Source organism: Sceloporus undulatus, chromosome 6, assembly GCF_019175285.1.
Source record: "Sceloporus undulatus isolate JIND9_A2432 ecotype Alabama chromosome 6, SceUnd_v1.1, whole genome shotgun sequence".
Taxonomy (NCBI): Eukaryota; Metazoa; Chordata; class Lepidosauria; order Squamata; family Phrynosomatidae; genus Sceloporus; species Sceloporus undulatus.
Genome location: NC_056527.1, coordinates 101,701,628 through 101,721,677, shown reverse-complemented (window position 1 = coordinate 101,721,677; position 20,050 = coordinate 101,701,628). Strand labels below are relative to the sequence as shown.

Genomic DNA, 20,050 nt, shown 5'->3' with positions numbered 1-20,050 from the left:
GCAAAGAGCAAGATGGCAACCACCCTCACCTTGCGTTCATTTCATATCCAAAAGCTAACAACTCAATCTTTCTTCAGTACTGGCAACAATGCATCCTTCATTAGCCATGAGAAAAACTTGGTGGTTTAAGGGTTACAGAGCAGGTCTTAGTGGCACACATACCTCTATCCATCCCATTTCCTTTAGCATCTGGCATCTCTGCCTAGTGTTAGGGCCAGACCTGGTAGCGGATTGTGTGACCAGATGGTGACGATAATGTAAGTTCCTTTATTGGAGTTAGATCTGGGACAGTAGCAGATGATGATGCCCATGTCAGTGGGATGGAGAATCTACTCAGGGTTTTAGTCCAAACTTTAAAGGAGTTACCCATGATGCTGAACTATTTGGAGGTAAGGTTCGGCAGCTTGAATAGTTTCTTTGAAGTTTGGACTAAACACCAGAGCCAGTTCACCTCTCTGTTGACGTGAAGCTATTAACAACCAATATATCTCATTCACTCTCTTAATCATCACTTGATGGTGTAGTCATCAAATGAGGAACATGCATCACTGAAATGGTCCTAAGACAATGCAGAGCATCAGGAAGCAGAGTCTGAATAGTCTTCCCAATCCCAGTCAATAGACTGTAAGACACATCAGCTGAAACTCCCTAACAAACAAGGTGTTTGATGTCGATACCTTCATCTTTTTCTCCAGGTGCCATGACGGAACTTCAGGAAGTGCAGATCACGGAGGGGAAGCCACTTCTGCAATCCCCAGGAGCACCTGATCCAGGCAAGGTAAGCAAAAGAGCAGGTTTCCTCAGTTTTTCCCTCCCACCCTGTGATCACTCTTTTAACCTCCCACCAGCATTTCCTAAATCGTCCAGTCCCACCTCTTTCCCTCTTTGCTTTTACCCAGCTGAGACAGGATGGCAAAGCAGATGCCAACAAAGCAGGCTTTGTGTTAAGTCTGACGGTTGGTCCGTCTACAACCTCTGCATGCTTGGGATCTTCTGTGTTGAAACTGTGCACTCTCCCAGACCTTAGAAAAGTTATTTACGGGTCAGTTGACTAGGTTTTTTGGATGACAGTTCCTAGAATTTTTTAGCAAGTAGGCCCAGTGGCTAGAGGATCCTGAGATCATACACAGTAACTTTTCTGGGTACAGAAGTGTGTCGCATTGATCTGTAATTATCACCATGATTTCTCCCTAAAGCAAAACATGGGATTTTTTATCAAGCTATAAATTACTGCAGGCCAAATCTGTGGAGCTTCTAGAACTCTGATCAGAGGTGATGGAGGAACAAGATGCAACAGTGTGATCCTGTTTTGATAGGGAAAGTGGCTAAAATGCAGAGATACTTATCTTGACCTACATACACACCTGCTATGCACACAACAAGTAATGATTGGATTTCTGTCTAAATACAGTTCACAGCCAATAACAGAGATGTGCCTTTGGTCACATGAAATGCTGTGCAATCATTTTCATAGGTTCCCTTGTGCGGCATGAAAAAATTAAAACTTACTTGGAACTATAGTGGCCAGCTGACTAGGAGCAAATGCCCAGCTCTGCTTTGTCTCATGGCTTTCAACAGCCATTTGGGCATGCAGAAAACAGCAGGACAAACTTTTCACACCACGGAGATAAACGCAATCACCTGCTGATTTCTGTGCCTTGTGTTTTTGTTCAAAGTACAGTGTTAGAGTGCAGTACTGGCAAACCTTCTCAAAATGGGCGCCAATGCCAACATCAAAGGTTGTCATTATGAGGCATTGGCCACAGTTCACATTCCAGTAAGACGTCCTCTCCCAAAACACTTGAGACCCTCCTGATGTTCTCTTTTGCTCCTGCTCCTCCTTGCCCTCTTTGCTGTGTCTGCCTATTTATCTGTCCTTTCTAAAAATGCAGGGTGTGACAAGACAGCAGCAACCTCCTCTTTTCTTGCCCTCTTCCTGAGTCACTGAATCTTAAGTAGAAAGGAGCAAGCAGATGGGCAGCAGTGAGAATGGCAAGGACCCACTCAGGACTTCCTCCATGTAGAGTGGCCAGATACCAAAGGATGACAAGGCACCTGCACCATAATGATGCTGAAAAGAGAGTTTCAACAGAAGTTATTTGGATGATGAATTATGTGGCAATTTCCTCTTCTGCACAACTTATGAAAGGTGCAGAAGCCTGTCCTCTTTTGCATCTGGCCATCCTTTGTGCTCAAGGCTGGCATAAAAATTTCTTGAGGTGAAGGACAAAATATTATCCTCTCTCTGCACCCATTCCACATACAGAGCTTGAGTAAACTGGCAATATAATTATACTCAGTGGTGGTAAATGAGTGGCTCCTTCCACACCAACGTTTGAAGTCACCAGGCTCACTTAGAGAGTGCAGGACAGACCATGTGGTGTACACACATGTACACAAAGTTTTATCCTCCAACACTTTGTCATTTGTCCTTGCTTGCCAGCATTTGCTCACTCTCTCTAATGATGAGATTGGTCCTAAAAAGTCCCACCACAAAATACATTTGGAGCCACTGTTGGCAGTTTCTGTGCAAAGAACTCTCTGTGAACAGTGGTGTAAGTCTATCTCTTTTAAATTCTATCAAGTTGTTATTCAGGGGATACGTCCCTCTCAAGTGATTGACTTTAGTCCCATACTAGACCTAGAACACTTCCCAAAGGTAGATAATACTCTGATGACATTTATCCATGCATAGGTATGAAACCATTTGAGTTCTCAGTGTGCAGAGTAAAGTCAACAAATAACAAAACACTTGCATGTTTCGAGTATTTTTCAGCAATAGAACTGCTGCACTATAGTAGCATTATTGACAATGCGACTGAGGTAGAACTTTGTCAAAACACGGTTAGTGTGTTGTCATGTTTTGAAGCTGGACCGCTGAGCTGTGAACAATTTTTTTTTACTGCATTTGACCTTTCTGGATGACTGTGATAATCTGGTCTTGACAAACTTTGGACTTGTGTGTTTAGATAGCACAAGGAAAACAATGCTTAAATTTCTATTTGCAAGGGATACTCAGTCCAGGTTATCACTTATTTCTGGGGGGGAGGTCAATGCTTCTAGACCAGGAGTGGGAAGTGTGCAACCCTTCCAATGCTGTTGCACTGCAACTCTCAGCAGCCCTACCCAATAATTAGGAATGTTAGGAGTTGCAGTTCAACAATATCTGGAGGGCGCATAAGTCCCATCCCAGACCATTTACCATTTGTATGGCACTCAGGCAGATGCACTGATGGGGAAGGATTTTTTCCCTATAATTTCCTGCTTATTATACAGCTGTTATTTTATACAGCTGTTAAAAGTCACAGGAGCCCTGTTAGGGGGAGAAGGAAAACACTTGCAGTCCTGCATATGCATTTTGTACAAAGGCTACTCAGCCATTGTGATGAACATTGCAGAGAAGTCAATATCTTTTTATTACTTGTTTTCCAGCAACAGATACCCTGTGACGTCGGTTTATTGGCAGAGCTTAAGGAGCAACTCTTAGCAAATTGCTGAGAACACTGTGGATGGGCTTTGTACTATAAACCAGGAATGTAGGATGTGTGGCCCTCCAGATGATGTTGAACTACAACTCCCACAACTTCTCATCATCATTTATGCAGGCAAGGGCTGCTGGGGATTGCAGTCCAAACAGTTTTATCCACGACTCAGGAGTACTTTGTCAGGCCTTCCTTTTTTGCAGCTTTTGATCTTCCCAGCATATTAATACTTTAGCCAACTGGAAACATGAAACAAAGCCCATGGATAACTGTCCTGCTGCCACACTGCAGAATTAATGCAGTTTGATGCCACTTTAATTGTCCTTGCTCTATATTATAGAATCCTGGGGTCTGTATAGTGCACTGGAGCTCTCTGTCAGAGAAGACTAAATACCTCACAAAACTACAAATCCCAGAATCCCATAACATTGAGCCATGGCAATTAAAGCAGTGTCAAACTGCATCAATTCTGCACTGTTGATGCAGCCTTGCTGCAGCTCTAGAATATAGCTAGTTTTTTTGGTGAACCCATCTTGCACAGTGCCTGCTTGTTTTCCATGCCAGTTTTAAGAGTCAGTGGCAAGGAAATTCTGCACACTCTGCTTCCTTCCCCCAGCTCCTACCTCTCCCTTTGATTCTTCTTCCTCACTTACTTCCTACCTTCTTGCACTTTCTCTGTCTGTGTGTCTTTCCCTTCCCTTTTCTTTCTTTCTCTGTGTTTTAGGATGCTGAACTGATAACAGCCAAACTTCTGCAGGAACACGGCCAGGTAATGCCTTGCCTCAGCTTTTCCATCTCATTTAATGGGTTCTAAAATGGGGTTCCCCATGCCTGCTAAAATCCCCATCATCAGAAAAGCCAAACTGAAGGAAGAGTTCCATTTGTCTTCAGTGAACTCTCCTTCCTTTGGATTACTGCCAGTCATAGATATTATGGGGTTGCGGAAGAGGGCAGCCATGTATTCTGTCTCTGTGAGTCAGTGGAAGCAGAATAGGGAGCAATTGTGGGAGCTACTTGATATACTGTATAATGAGTATTTTGAACTGGGGTCATTTCTCTCAGCCTCAGAGGAAGACAATGGCAAACCTCCTCTGAACAAATCTTGCCAAGAAAACACCATGTTAGGGTCACCATAAGTTGGACACAACTTGAAGGCACAGGGATAAATGACAAAGGCACTATAAACCATAGGATGGTGCCTTATTTATACCAAGTCAGACCATTACTCTCCTGGGCTCACTGCTCCTTTGCTCCTTTACTTTGAGTGGCCACAGATCTCCAGAGTTTCAGATTAGGGTCTTTTATTTGGAAATTCAGAGGAAAATTGACATTCAGCACACATACTGTACCAGTGAATGGTATCCCTCCCCACTCCCTACCCCAGTTTTGCTGTTATGTAATCGTGAAATGCTCAAAAACCTTGCCAAAGGGGGAAAGAAGTGACAAGCTCTCCCCAGGAGTCCTGGCTCTGAGTCCAGCCTGTTCTTTGTTGGTTGGCTGTGATTTGTAGCATGCACTTTTCCAAGTTGTAGCCTTCTAACCAATATTCTAACACTCTGCCACTTGGTCCATTGGCCAATAAAGACAGGAACAGGTCAAACTAGAATTGAGTTTAAGTTAAAAATTCTTCTCACTCCAACTCCTACTCCCCAGTCTTAAATAATTACATGTCTTGGGGTTGCCAAATGTTACCAACACCCTTGTTCCTTTGCTTACAACAGTGACTTAAGCCCCAGGCATTACCAACAAGGTTGGCTGTTTTAAACCAAGTTGGCTTAAACCAAATGACTTTTAATTGATTTTTTCCCCAAATGTCCTACTTGAATATCAATGACCGAATTTAAACATTTGAACGTCAACAGTTTATTGGCAGTTATTCATTGTTAGACTACTGTCCAGTGTCGATTGCTTCTTTTTACTCACTTTATTTTATGGTGGAAGAAATGCCATTCAGGGCTGCAAATAACGTAAACTCAATGAAGACAACATGCTTTAAAGGAGCATTTTTTAAAGGAACAATTATTATTTTAATTAGTGGCTATAACATCTGAACTGCATTTTGCTGCTTAAATGTTATGATTTAGTCCTATATTGGTGTAGTCCGACACATTAATATATATATATATATATATATATATATATATATATATACACACACACACATACATACTGTATATATATAAAAGAAATAGTTTAAATTTTTTTAAAATGGGTTTTATGGGTTTTTAAAATTGTTCTTTAGTGATCATGCTTAACTCTGTTCTACAAAAAAGCATTGGGTTTTTTCAGTTCTTGCAAATCAAGCTACTTTCAAGGGCATAGGAGCAGCCTTAGCTGTTTATTGGCTATATTTATTGGGAAATCCAGTGCCTCACCAGCTGTGGAAAGCTGCACCTGTTGGAGCGTTGGCCTGTCATCTAGCTAAAAGTGTAACAAGCCCAGTTGCGTAGTCATGACCTTGTTGGCTAGTCTTCAGCAAAGCACCATCTTGATGCCTCTCTCTTACCCAAATGGAAAAGTAGGGATGTTTAAATATGGGGTTATTGTCAGGTTAGGTCAACAGTCTTTTGTATAGTTGAAATGTCAGACTTCCTGATTGCAAAAGTCTTGTTACATAAGTCTGCCCTTACACAAGGTACGTCTGGCTTGTGCCCATTTTCTGGAGGAGGATCTGAAGCTGCGAGAAACTAGGGATGCTGCCATACTGCAGAATGAATGCAGTTTGACAGCACTTTTAACTGTCATGGCTCCATCCTATGGAATCTTGAGATTTGTAGTGTGTTGTGGCACCAGAGCTCTTTGACAGAGAAGGCTAAATAGCTCACCAAACTACAAATCCCAGAATTCCGTAGCACTGACCCATGGCAGTTAAAGCGGGATCAAACTACATTAAGTCTGCAGCCTAGGCTGCCCAAATCTATCTAACTAACAGAACTAAATGTTAGCAAAGTCCTGTGCTTGACCCTATTACATTTGCATTTCATCCCATTGCAGAGTTAGAGAGGGAATCCAGGAGACTTGGCTTGCAAACCTTAGCAGCTGTTAGGATTTTAAATATTGTCTAGCTGGGTTACAAATTCAGTTTTATTTAATGGTTCCCTATAGTAGTGAACCCAAGTAGTGAGCCACAATTGAAATGGAGCCAAAACAGAACCACTGAGTTTCTGCACGACGTGGGGAAGTCTTGTGGTTTGCAGAAGTAAGAAGTAGCTTTCAAAACAACAACAACAAGGAGGGGGGAAACAGGCCAAAGCCAACTTGAGCACAAGCAGTACCTAGAGAACAGAAAAGAAATATGGGAAATCATTGTGAATGTTCTGTTTTGTAGCAGATTACTCAGTGGAATCCTGAAAGAAATACTTCTGGTGGATGGGTGAAAATACACTGCAAAGTTTTGCTGCAGCGTCTCTTAAATGTTTTATTTACTGTATTTCCATCCCGCTGTTTTTAGTTACATATTTGCCAAGGTGGCAAAGAGGCACAAATCAACACACAAGTTGCATCTACACTCTAGAAATAATGCAGTTTGACACCGCTTATAAGTGTTATAGCTCCATCCTATTGAATCCTGGGGTTTGTAGTTTTACAAGGTCTTTAGCCTTCTCTGCCAAAGAGTGCTGGTGCCTCCCAAAACTACACATCCCAGGATTTTGTAGGCGGGACCCATGGCAGTTAAAGTGGGGTCGAACTGCATTATTTCTGTAGTGTAGATACACCCTTTGTCACTTTATGCTTAACAGACAAACACAGCTATGTCTGTGAATACTTATGCAGATGTAATGATCTGTCAACTTATTTTGGCACTGTGGCAGAAAAATCTCACAAGTGCCTTTCGCAGAAGTTAAAAATGCAATTATAATCCATTAACTAATTAGCCATTTGCTGCCCTTTTCTGGATATGCTCCAGATCTGTTGCCTGAGCCAAAATCTCACTCTGCCTAATGGGAGGGTCGGTTTGGGGGACTTGAAGGCGTCTCCTGAGTTTTGATGCCTACCTGTATCTGTAAAATAATGGAGATGATCAAGTACTATGTTTACTGAGTTAGAGCCTAGAGAATTAACTGGACACTGTCTCCTTAAATGCAGTCCAGACTCTTTTCCACCTATTTTCACACAGTATTAGAGAACCTGGTTGTCTTGTAGTGAAAAGGTATATAACCCTTTTAAATAAATGCATTACCAACAGTTCTGATAATGATGATCAGACACTCCCATTATGCATTAAACAAATATGCAAGGGACAGTAGAGCCAAGCTTAGCCATATTTATTCATTTATTTCATATTTATGTCCCCTTTCTCTCAGAAAGGGACCCAAGGAGGCGCACAAATAGCCCAGAATATCATTCATTTTAAACTAGGGGTACAGTAAAACATCTCCAGCAAACACAGGTACATCTACACTGCAGAAATAATGCTGTTTGACACCACTTTTAAGTGCTGCAGCTCCAGCCTATGGAATCCTGGGATTTGTAGTTTTACAAGCTCTTTAACCTTCTCTGCCAAAGAGTGCTGGTGCCTCACCAAACTACAAATCCCAGGATTCAGTAGGATGGAGCCACAGCAGTTAATGTGGTGTCCAACTGCATTATTTCTACAGTTGTGAGCAGCTGTAAATCCAAGGGCTGACTTCCTTTAGCTATTTATATCATGTATCAGGTCACCAAATAGAATGTGGGACCAGTCAGTGCTTGCAGGGCTATCAGGTAAATAGATCTTATTTGTTGCCAGAATCTGTATGAGCAAATAGATCTTATTTGGTGCCAGAATATAATGGTCAGAATTCAAGCAGGGCATGGAAATGTTCCTTTTTTGGATTACAGCTCCTGGCATGACCACACAAAACAACATACTTGTCAGGTCATAAAATATTGTTTTGCTTTGTTACTCTTGATGGGTTTGTCCTTTTCAAGGCTGCATCTGCACTGCAGAAATAATCCATTTTGATATCACATTAACTACCATGGCTCAGTGCTATGCAGTTCTTGGAATTGTGGTTTTCTGAGCCATTTAGCCTTCTCTGTCAGGGATCTCTGGTGCCACAACAAACTGCAATTCTCAGGATTCCATAGCATTGAGCCATGGCAGTTAAAGTGGTGTCAACCTGGATTATTTCTGCAGTGCAAACGCAGTGCCACTTATAAGCCCCAACATTCTTCCTCTTGGTTGTTGTGACCGCTTTGTTTACTGACTTGAAATGCAAAAGTTCATCCTTTCCTCAGTAGTGACTGCCTCTTTTCTGGACTGTGTCTTTGTTTCTACCTTTCACCCTGTTCATGGTTGTGTTATTGCGGTTTGGACGAGGAAGAGTGCCAAATGGCTCAGCTCTCTGTTCCCCTGCCACTCCAATTGCTTTTGAACACATTGAATTCCCTTGTGTGCCATTGGAGAAAGCCTTTTTAACAGGAAGGGCTAGGAAAGTAAACAATGATCTTTTATTTTTTAAAAAAACAGAATGATTGTTTTGAATATTGATCCAAGTTTCCCCCCCCCCCCCCTTACATCCTGGGAATAAGGATAAGGCGGTGATGGTTTCTTCAGCCCTGAATTCCTCCCTTGTTCTGGAATGTTAGAAGGAGGCAGTATGTAATATTTAAGATGACAACTACCCAAGCTTAGATCCTCCTTGTGAGTCATACTTTCTGACCCAACAAGTCCTTCAGGTTCATTATCAAAGACACAGTGTGGCTTAGACAAGTTATATAGTCTGTATATCATTTTTAAAACTAGTGTGGCATATTGGGCAGAGTGTGACTCTGGAGATGAGGATTCGATTCCTCACTTGGCCATGAAACCCACTGGGTGACCGTGGGCAAGTCACATTCTCTCAACCTCTGGGGAAGGCAATGACAAAGCTCCTCTGAACAAATCTTGCCAAGAAAATCCCATGATATTATATAAATGGCCTTAGGGTCACCATAAATTTGAAATTACTTAAAGGTACACAACAACGGCAACAACATATTTTTAAAAATTGATTCACAGTACAGCAGAGTATGTATGATCTGGTGTATACACTGTTATCTGTGTGTGTGTGTATGTGTGCATGCACACCTTCAAGTCACCTCCTGACTTAGGGCAACTGCATGAATTTCATAGAGTTTTCTTAGGCAAGGCATAGTCAGAGGTAGTTTTGCCAGTTCCTTCCTCTGAAATATAGCTTACAGCACTTGGTATTCCTTGGTCGTCTCTCGCCCAACTACTAACCAGGGCTGACCCTGCTGGGCTTCCATGATCAGACAGAATCAATGCCATTAGCATCCTGATTTCTGGTATGAAAAAAGCACATTGCCTGCACAGTGGTGCTGTGCTTTTACAATTACTTTGATCATTCCTAGATAGGGTTTTGCCTTATAATTTTGGAATTTGATCTTTTACATAACCTAGAGTGCAACTGTAGAAATAATGCAATTTGACACCACTTTAACTGCCATGGCTCCATCCTACAGAATCGTGGGATTTGTAATTTTTGTGAGGCACCGGCATACTTTGGCAGAGTAAGCTAAATACCTTGTAAAACTACAAATCCCAGGATTCCATAGGATGGTGCTACAGCACTTAAAGTGGTGTCAAACTGCATTATGTCTACAGTATAAATGCACCCCTGGTTCACAGTGTGACTGTGGTGCTCAGGTTTTTCTTAGAGCTTGAGAGGAAGAAAAAGTCAGATTTATTGATTAGGTTAAAGAGAAAAAATAAAATTGGCAGAAGTGACAGCTATGCACAAGTGATGCACAAGTGATTCCTATTAGTAATGGAAAACAGGTTTTTACATATTTGCAAGAGACAGATCTTTGTGTGTGGGGGGGGTAGTATTTGAATGCTACAAAAGGCTTAGTCAAGGCAGAAAAATCCAGCATTCCAGGAATCACAATTTTTCTTTAGATAAATAAATGAAAAAAGAGTCAGGGATCTAATCTTTAGAATGATGGAGATAGCAGTAAAATATCTGGTAAAATCTCACAGGTTTGAGGGTAGCAGATCAGAATGGTAACTAAGGGCCTGAACAGACAGGCCAAAATAAAGCTGCTTCAGGTCACTTTGGAGGTATGCTGTTTAAATGACACATGCATCTTAAGAAGCCAGAAGCTGTGCCAAAGCTGTGCTCCAGTCCTTAGGGCTGGAGCATGGCTTTGGCGCGGCTTCCGGCCTCTTAGGACACATACATCATTTAAACAGCATACTTCCAAAGTTACCCGAAGCAGCTTTATTTTGGCCTATCTGACCACCCTGTTTAACTGTGTCCTCAACAGCAGCAGGATGTACAAAAATCTGGGGAGTGTAGTTTTTACCCTGATGGTTTGAAAAGTTCCATATGCTCATTAAAAAACAAAATAAATCAAGCTGCTGTTAAAGGCACAGGAGCAAGCCAGAAAAAAGCTCCTCATCTGATAACATCTCCCTGCATGGACATTGGTTATGCTGTTTAAAGATTCTGAAAGTTATATTCCAAAAACATAATTGTCCCAAATAACCGTCACATTTCCTGTGAGTGATGTTTTATCTTGACTTATTTCTTTGGTGGTCTTGCTACCTGGACTTGTCTTAAGGTCTTTTAAATGGGGGGGGGGGGGGGAACCAAGGACTGGATTATTATTGTGGTGGTAGTGGTGTGCCTTCAAGTCATTTCTGATTTATGGCAATCTTAAGGTGAACCTATCACTGGGTTTTCTCAGCAAGGTTTGTTCTAAGAGGGTTTGCTATTGTCTTCCTCTAAGAGAATGTGTGTTGCCCAAAGTCACCCAGTGGGTTTCCAAGGCCAAATGGGTATTTGAACACTGGTCTCCCAGAGTCCTAGTCTGACACACAACACACTGGCTCAAAGAGACCATGCAAAGAGACCTTGCTATGCAGACAGCCACAATGGTGTGGGTACATTGAACACATGAATAGATGAGTAGAATCAGAGGCCTAGCTCCCAATCTCACCATGTATGTTGTACCTCATGCATAAAATTCTGTGTGTCTACAACCTCTATATACATATGAATTGAGATAACTCCATTTGTTGGGTCCAAGATTATTAGGTCTCTTATGAACAATTCATATATGAGTAGAGCCTCTTTGCACAGAGGCTCTGCTCTTGTACAAAATGTTCATAAGGGACACTTTGTGCATGACAGTCATGGATAGGTGAGGCCTTTCAATGGTCTTCCTTCCTTTGTACATTCGGTGTGACTCTGATTAAAGTGTCTAGCATTGCCATACTGCATTTGTTCACCCTTCTCTCTCGTCTTTCTTTCTCTCTCTGCTTCCACAGAAACATACAGTGGAGACTCCATATGGCATTGTGACAATCACCATCCATGGAACACCCAAACCCAAGCGTCCTGCCATCCTCACCTACCATGATGTGGGACAAAACCGTAAGACTGGAATGCCCACATGTTTGGGGGCGGGGGGGGTGGGAGTTTGCCAAACATTGCAGCCCCAAGAAGGAATGTAAAAGTTTGCATTTTGCAGCATATCTCATGGAATCATTAAAGGGTCTTGAGCCTTTGGGGAAGAAATCTCAAATTTCTTGTTTTGGTAGAAATTTCCACTTTATGTGTATGTGTGGGTGTGGCTGTGTGTGCCCAGGATTTATTTTGCTTTTTTTTAATGGGACCTCAAGTGCAACATTTTTGCAATAGTGGGAGGGGGGCTACTGGCTACTCAGAGTAAAGAGCAAACAGCCTATTGTATCCCATGAGCCAGACACTGAAATATATACCTTCATATCTATACTGAAGTTCCTAGAGTTCAGGGGGGTTTAATGGCAAAATCTGTGTGCCAGAGCCATTTGAATGATGCTCTTGTTAAACAACTGAGAGTCAGGAGCCTTTGCTGAACTTTTACCAGTATAGATTCTCATCTGCCTTTGCCAGCGGCAGGTGTCTTCCACATCATTGGGATGGAGAATCTGCTCCATGTTGTAGTCCAGACTTTAAAGAACCGTGAGTAACCTTATCCCCAAAATAGGTTCAGCACCTTGAATAGTTCTTGTAAAGTTCTGGCTAAACCCGTGAGTGGATCCACCATCCCACTGATGCAGAAGTCACTGGTCCCCATTGGCCTTTGTCCTCCACATTCTGCCCTACCAAGCATAACCAATCCCAAGGCTGCCTCTCAAAGGATGAGGATCAAAAGCTGACTGTTGTGTGTTGTTAATTTCAAGTCAAGTTGATTCCATCTTATGGTGACCTGTGAATAATAGACCTCCTAGTCATTCTATTTACTCAGGTCTTGTAAACTCAGCACCTTGGTTTCCTTGATGGGAGACTATCCATCTATAATGCAGCATTTCCTATTGCCTTTTACCTTACTAAGCAGTGTTGTTTTCTCTAATGAGTCATGTCTTCTCATGATGTGTCCAAAGTACAACAGTCTAAGTTGAGACATCTTGGCTTCTAGGAAGAGTTCAGGCTTGATTCACTTTGTTTAAAACTGACACGGTTTGAGATTTTCAGCTCTGATTGCTTGCTGTTTTTTAAAAGGAGAATGCTTGGCTTCACATCCAAAGCTCACTAGGTAATTCTGAATAAGTCCGTTTGTCTGCCTTGCAGCCTGCCTACACATCTCAGGGAAACTCTTCCTGCTGCAAACAAACTCTACAGGCTCCTCCACTAGCAGTCAGAGAAAGCTGGAGATGACAGAAACCAGTTATTCAAAAGAAGAGGAGTTGCCCACTTCATCTCCCAGATTGTTGCTTATCTCAGCAGCTAATTTTTCTTACTACTCCCTCCACTTTGCAACTCCTAGTGAAAAATTAGTCCTTAAGAGGGGGGAGATAAACAAGAGACAGAGAGAGAAGGCTAGCAACCTATCCTTCACGGTTTGTCAGTTTTTTATTCCCTCCAGCTTTTTCTGCTTTTTGATAAAGAAATGTTCAGAATTTCCCACAGAATGGCAGAGCTACTATCACAAAGCAGGTGTGACAACCACTTAGTTCCTGATGTGGAAAACAGAGGTAATTGTGGATTGTTCTGAATGTGAACTAAACATAGGTTATGACAGGTGTGGAGGCCTAAAATACCCTAAAGACACCAGCTCCTATCTAAGCTAAGCAGGGCTACCCCTGGTTAGTATTTGAATGGGAAAGGTCAACAAATACCAGGTACTGGAGGCAATATTTCAGGGGAAAGAAATGCCAAAACCATGACTGAGTATTCCTTCCTAAGAAAGCCCTATGAAATTAATGGAGTTGCCATGTGTCAGCAGGCAACTTGAAGGCTCATACACACATGACAGGGATGGGAAAACTTTCATCCTTTTGGACATCAGCTCCCGGAAGCATAAGCAGTTTGGCTGGTGGTTTAAAGAGAGTAGAAATTGTCATCCAGAACATCTGGAGAGATAAAGGTACTCTATTGCTGGATTGTAAACACTTCTTAAGCCAAGTGCCAGTTCAGACAATCACTATTAATAAAACATTTTTGAAAACTGAGCTTTTGGGATGGGAGTGGTTGATCCTGAAACTCATTTTTAGTAGCATGCATTGTTTCAATGCTAAGGGTTTTTTGCTGCTTAAAAATATGTGCCTCTGCCCTAAAAGAGCCATATTTTATCTCTCTATTAATGTAGATTCATATCTGGAAATGAGGATCCTCAGGTTCCAATTTCAAAGGCTGATTTGGAAGTGGTGAAATAGACATACTTTCCGTATGAGTCAAGTTCTGTTCTAGAATCCTTTCACAGGCATCTTTTTTTCCTGTAAGAATCTAGAAACCTCCTCTTTTCCACAAAGTTAATTCCCCTGCTGAGGAAACATAGGCTCCCTCCAATTCTAGTTTGGCTGCTTGTCTAAATGTTCCCTTCTCTTGCTATTTTGCTAAGCCAAGTAAAGGTGCCTTAGGTTCCCATCCTATGCATACTCACCCAGGAGTAGACTTCATAGACCACAGTGACCCTTTCTTTAGTTTAAACCTGCATAGCATTGTGCTGTAAGGTGGAAGTCTCATCTTCTGGTGTATGTGCTGTGTTATTTTTTAAGAAAGAATTATCTGATAGATCTTTGGCTGCCTTGAATCTGCCTCTGATACCTACTTCACCCCAGGGCCGTCCCTGTTTTGAGTTGCACCTTGCCACTGTGATGGCACTACCTCTTGCCCTTCTGCAGCCTGACACCCCCTTCTTCTGTCTCCCCCACCCCCACTCCCAGATCATTCGTGCTTCGACACCCTTTTCCACTTTGAGGACATGCAAGAGATCATAAAGAACTTCGTGGTGATACATGTGGACGCGCCCGGCATGGAGGAGGGTGCCCCGGCCTTCCCTCTGGGGTGAGCCTTGCAGCCTCCACTCCTGCCCCACCCGCACTGTTGGGTGTTGTGGGGATAAAGTCTGGATCTCTAATGCAGCCTCTACTGTTTGCTCCCTTCCTAGGTATCAGTATCCTTCTCTGGACCAGTTGGCTGACATGATCCCCTGCATTCTGCAATATGTCAAGTGAGTCAGAATGGGACGATTGTAGGGGGGATGTAAATGACTGTTTATTGAGATGTGAAGTAGCTTTCTGCAGAGGCCTCTCAGCAGAAGAGGCTGGAGGGTAAAATCTGAAAATGCAAAACTTTGCATCAAATGTAAAGCTAAATAAACAACTCAGAGACAGTATTGAAACCCAGAGGATTCTACTATCTAACCTCCTCCTTGGATTTCTCCTTTGTTTACTGAAAGAGATTCATCAAGACCACCTTTTCCCATCTCAAGTGCCTCGATATGATAGGATGCACCTGTTAAGCATCTGTTAATGGCACTAAGCTTCATTCAAAAAGAATATACAAATTCAAAGCCAGGAGATGGTAACAGTGTCCCTCCAGGTGATGCTGGACTATAACTCCCAGAATTCCTCACCATGGGCTATGGTGAATGGGGTTGGAGGACTGCATGATTCCCACCTCTGCTCTAAACCCACTCTATGCTTTCTGCTTTTCACATACACTGCTCCTGAAACTGTGAACAGAACCCAGGACTTTGGTTCTAAACATTCTTTGCTCCAAGCCATGAAACCCAGCCCATTCCTCAGCGTGTCTGCTGCCTGGTCCCAGGGATTTCCTGAAGGTTGAGAAAATAATTTAGAGATTCCCTGCCCTTATATATATTTCTTCTCTTCGATGAAGAACTTAGGCCTCCTAGGCTGTAGCTGATTTCTTTGTATCCTGGAGGTGTGGTTGGAACCTCTGTCCTTTCTTCTGGTCAGCTAGAGACCTTCCCTACTCAGTCTCACCCCTTTAGTGCTTACTAATATAATTATAATTCCAAACAGGTAGCCACATTTGTTACAGGAAATGTTAAAAGAGAGAGAGAGAAATAGGCTTGTAGTACTTTCAAGACTGATTTATTGCAGTTTGGGCTCATGTGGTCTCTTTCATCAGCTGCATGAAGTGTGAACCTCAGCTGGTGGAACCATGTGTATCTATATCGAGAGAGATAAATATAGAAATCTACATGGAGAGGGGGTGGAAGATAAAGAAAGAGAACGTAAACAGTGGAGCCAAAAGGCCACAAAATAAAAAAGGCACAGTCGGTGACATTTCCAAGCATAAACACAACACAGAAAGGCACAAGATAAGCAAATGCAGTGACTCCAGGAACCAACTTCTCTTTCAAAGTGCCATAAAAGAAACGCAGGAGGCCAGATAGCTCTTGCACTGTTGGGTATTTTCTAACTTGCCTCTCTCTTTCCCGTCCATAGCTTCACCAGCATCATTGGAATTGGAGTCGGAGCTGGAGCTTACATTCTGGCACGCTATAGCGTAAGTAGGCTAAGATCCAGTGCTGGTCATGTGAAGAGATATTTGATACATAATCAGCATGCCAAATGGCTGTGGTCAGATGGACTCAGCTCACACTGACTTGGACATCTCAGAAGTAACAAGAGAATCAAACCACTAATTCTGTGTTTCTAACTGCAAGAGGCATGAAATAGCCCCGTGAGAGTGAGGTTTGGGGTTTTTGTGGATGTAGTGTGTGATGGAAGGAGGAATCTTGTGTTGATTCCACTGCACAGCACGTGTCATGCGTTGTAATAGTTAAGGAAATGAGGAAGATTCTTCATTTAATTCACAAATGAGTAGAATTAGATACACTCCTTTTGCCAAGGATAGGCAACTGTTGTCCTTCACATTCTGTTGGATTACACCTCCAACAAATTTTAGAAAGAGGACCCACAACTGACTGGCTTCTGAGCAAGTATTTTTTTTTAAACAGGGGATGTTGAATTTTCCTCTTAGTTGTTGTTTAATAGGGTCTTTCAGTATTGTAATTTAATGTACTTTTAGTTGTTTCTTTGCTGTGTGCTTTCAAGGTGTTTTCACCTATGGCAAATGGAAGGCAAACATATCTCAGGTTTTTCTTGGCAAGATTTACTCAGAGGGGCCTTCTTCTGAAGCTGAGAGTGTGAGTTGCCCAGGGTCACCCAGTGGGTGGCTGAGTGGGGATTTGAACACTGTCTTCTGGAGCCCTAGTCCAAAATTCAAAGCACTACACCATATTGACTCATTTTTGTTGTTTTAAAAAGTCATTTATAGTTGTATCTGGTTTTTATCATGTGGTTAGTTACCTTGGGTCCCAGTACTGAAAGAGAAGTTGAAGTGTAAATCAACAACATAAAGGTGTAAATATGCTCGTATTAGCCTTCATCAGCATCACCAGTGGTGAGAAATACTGGAAATTTCAATATCTGGAATGACTCATTTTCCCATCCTTGCTTTGGCCTTAGGAAGGCATATTTTATCCTGACCTTCATGGCTGGATTATCTTATGGCATTCATATCTCACTTTCCTCTAAGGAGCTCAAGGTGCTGTGTGTGGTTCTTCTCTCTCACCTTATCCCCACCCGCCGTTTCTCTTTCATGAACCTTAATAAATTGGTTAGGCTGAGAGAGAATGAATTAAGGTCAGCCAGCAAACTCCATGACCAAAGTGGGATGTTTTATCTCAGGTCTCTGACACTGCAGCACCACTGGCTGTTAAGGATTGCTGTGGCAATGTGAGTGAAATACAGAGAGCATTTTGGAAAGGCGCTTTAGGAGAGCTAATGTGGCATTGTGTCAAAGACAGACGAAGTAGTGCTCTGGTTCAATTCTCCCTTCAGCCAAAAGGAAAAAAGAAGAAGAAATCATTAACATAAGAAGAGCACTGTTGAATCAAACCAAGGGTACATTGAGTGCTACATCCTATTTCCATCATTGTCTAGCCAGCTGCCTCTGGGAAGCCAATAAGGCAACAGATCTCCTCTGTTGTATCTCCACACCATCTGGTATTCAAAGGTGTATCTCTATTTCGCTGTCATAGCCAGTGCCACTAGTTGGCCTACTTTCCTCTCTGAGTCTCTTTACACCTTTAAAAATAAATATAGACTGTATTCATTTGTTTTATTTAATTTGATTCATTTTCTGCTGTTTGAAAGTACTGAGTGGTGTATGTCATAATGATAAACCTGACAATATACAGTAGTCAGAGCTTCAAAATGGTACTTTTTTGACTGTAGCTTCTATCATGTCAAAAAGTCTCCAAAACATCTTTTACAAGCACTGAATATAGTCCTTTGCAAACTAGTAGCTGTCACCACATCATTTAGTGGTGAATTTCATAGGTTAATTGTTCACTATATGAAATAAAAGAGCAGTTCCATTTGACCATTGCAAACATGCAGTTGAAACATTTTACTAATATATATAGTATTTGGAGGGTATGAAATCTTGTGTATAGAGAGCAGAATGAAGTGGTAGATTGGACCACTTTGCTTCAGATTGAAAACAAAGAGGTTATGTATTTAAATTTCCTCAGAAAATCATCACAACAAGCTAAAGGCTTGGCTGGTAGCTTTCTTCCAGGATGAATGTAGAGCGATTTTGTATTTAAGCCTGGGTTAAAAGTAGTCTCTTCCATTACTTTCTGACATGGCCCATCCAGAGTATAACTGCAGGAATGGTGAGGCAAACTGAAGAGACAAAACAAAGAGATTACCACCCAGACCAGTGTGGTGTAATGACTGCAACTCTAGAGACCAGGTTTCAGTTCCCCACCTGACTGTGGGAACCCATTGGATGATCTTGGGTATGTCACATTCACTCAGCCTCTAAGGAAGGCAAAGGCAAAAAACTCTCTGAACAAATATTGCTAAGAAAACCCCATGATAGGTTTGCTTAGGGTCACCATAATTTGGAAACAACTTGAAGGCACACAACAACAATAAAGTCTGCTTTACCAAAAGAAAATTTCATTCTATCATTGGAGAAAGAGAGACATTGAAAATCATTCACACATTCCGATATTTGCACTTTTCTTATTATCTTAATAACTCTTCCTGCCTCTTTCCTTTACATGCCAAATTCTATTACAAGTGAAGTTTTAAATTTCTACAGTACTATAAATTGGGGGACTGAAGAAAGATTTCATTTAGGAGGGCAGAATTCTTATTTGTGGGGCAATGCCCTTTCTCTCCCCCACCCCTCTCCAATTGCTGGACCCCTGAGCCCATCCTGTTGTACTGTTAGATGATTCTGCTGCTGGGAAAGATTACCCTAGCCTATGATGAGATATAAGAAGTGTAGTGAACAACACATTATATAATATACTTATTTATTTATACTCCGCTCTTCAGCCAAGGCTATCAGAGCGGCTTACAGTTTGTTAATTAGACATTTCCCTGCCCTCAGGCTTACAATCTAAAAAAACCCTAGTATGTTGTGTAGGTATAAATGTTTTATTTCTGGTAAAGTAATAGCCTTAACAATAACTAATATTTTTATTTTTACCTGCAGCTCTCTCATGCAAACACTGTGGAGGGTTTAGTTTTGATCAACATCGACCCCAATGCCAAGGGTTGGATGGACTGGGCTGCCCACAAGGTAAGGCTGGGGAAGGAGCAGGGCTTCCTATAATACAGCTTCATATAATGCATGTGGTTTTTAGTTTCCAACACATTGCTAATCTGTCTTTAGTCTACTGGTTTCACTTCAATAATGTTCATTACTACTGTAAATTTAGACAAGTGGTGTGATGAGAATAAGTTAACTATCAAACAATATAACAGCAAAGTAAGTCTGCAAACAAACCCAAGCCACACTGTGCCACTTATTTCCATGATGAGTGAGGAGTGCATGGCCTGATGGTGTTGGATACCAACTCCCATCAGTCCTAGCCAGAATAGCCAATAATAAAGGATGATAGGAATTGTGGTCCAGCAACATCTGGGGGAGGTACACAGTGACTTCAGCAGAATGGTACTGTATGTTTATCTCCACCTTAATAGTAATTCCTTTCTGATGTATTCTAAATTTATTTCTCAGAGGATATACCTTTATTGGATCTCTGAGCATCTCAAAAGAGTTCTGTGGATTCCTTTTTGTTACTTCTAAGATCACAGGAAGATTCCTTATATTAAATCCATCTAGGGTTTTGTTGATTTTAACACCTATGTTATAACTGGTTTTAATTTTATGGATAACTTAATAATATTTTTAACCTTTGTATTTGGTATAATTTTTAGCTATGTTTCTTTTAACTCTTGTAAGCTGCCTTGAATGGGAAAACTGGGGGAAAGGCACAATATAAATAAATACAATAATACTAATCATCACTACTTA

The 20,050-nt window shown here is 41.7% G+C and overlaps 1 protein-coding gene across 5 annotated transcripts in view; it reads left to right on the top strand.

Moving 5' to 3' along the window:
- Window positions 1-20,050, top strand: part of NDRG2 (NDRG family member 2) — a 46,416-nt gene that overhangs the window by 9,242 nt on the left and 17,124 nt on the right. For 3 of the 5 annotated variants that reach the window (XM_042471524.1, XM_042471523.1, XM_042471527.1), the window contains exons 2-8: window positions 696-778; window positions 4,207-4,251; window positions 11,740-11,845; window positions 14,620-14,740; window positions 14,844-14,906; window positions 16,153-16,213; window positions 19,226-19,312. In XM_042471524.1, coding sequence (XP_042327458.1) covers window positions 701-778; window positions 4,207-4,251; window positions 11,740-11,845; window positions 14,620-14,740; window positions 14,844-14,906; window positions 16,153-16,213; window positions 19,226-19,312 — 561 coding nt within the window. In that variant the 5' untranslated portion in view covers window positions 696-700. The remainder of the gene's footprint in view (window positions 1-695; window positions 779-4,206; window positions 4,252-11,739; window positions 11,846-14,619; window positions 14,741-14,843; window positions 14,907-16,152; window positions 16,214-19,225; window positions 19,313-20,050) is intronic. The other 2 variants (XM_042471526.1, XM_042471525.1) reach the window with 1 other exon arrangement.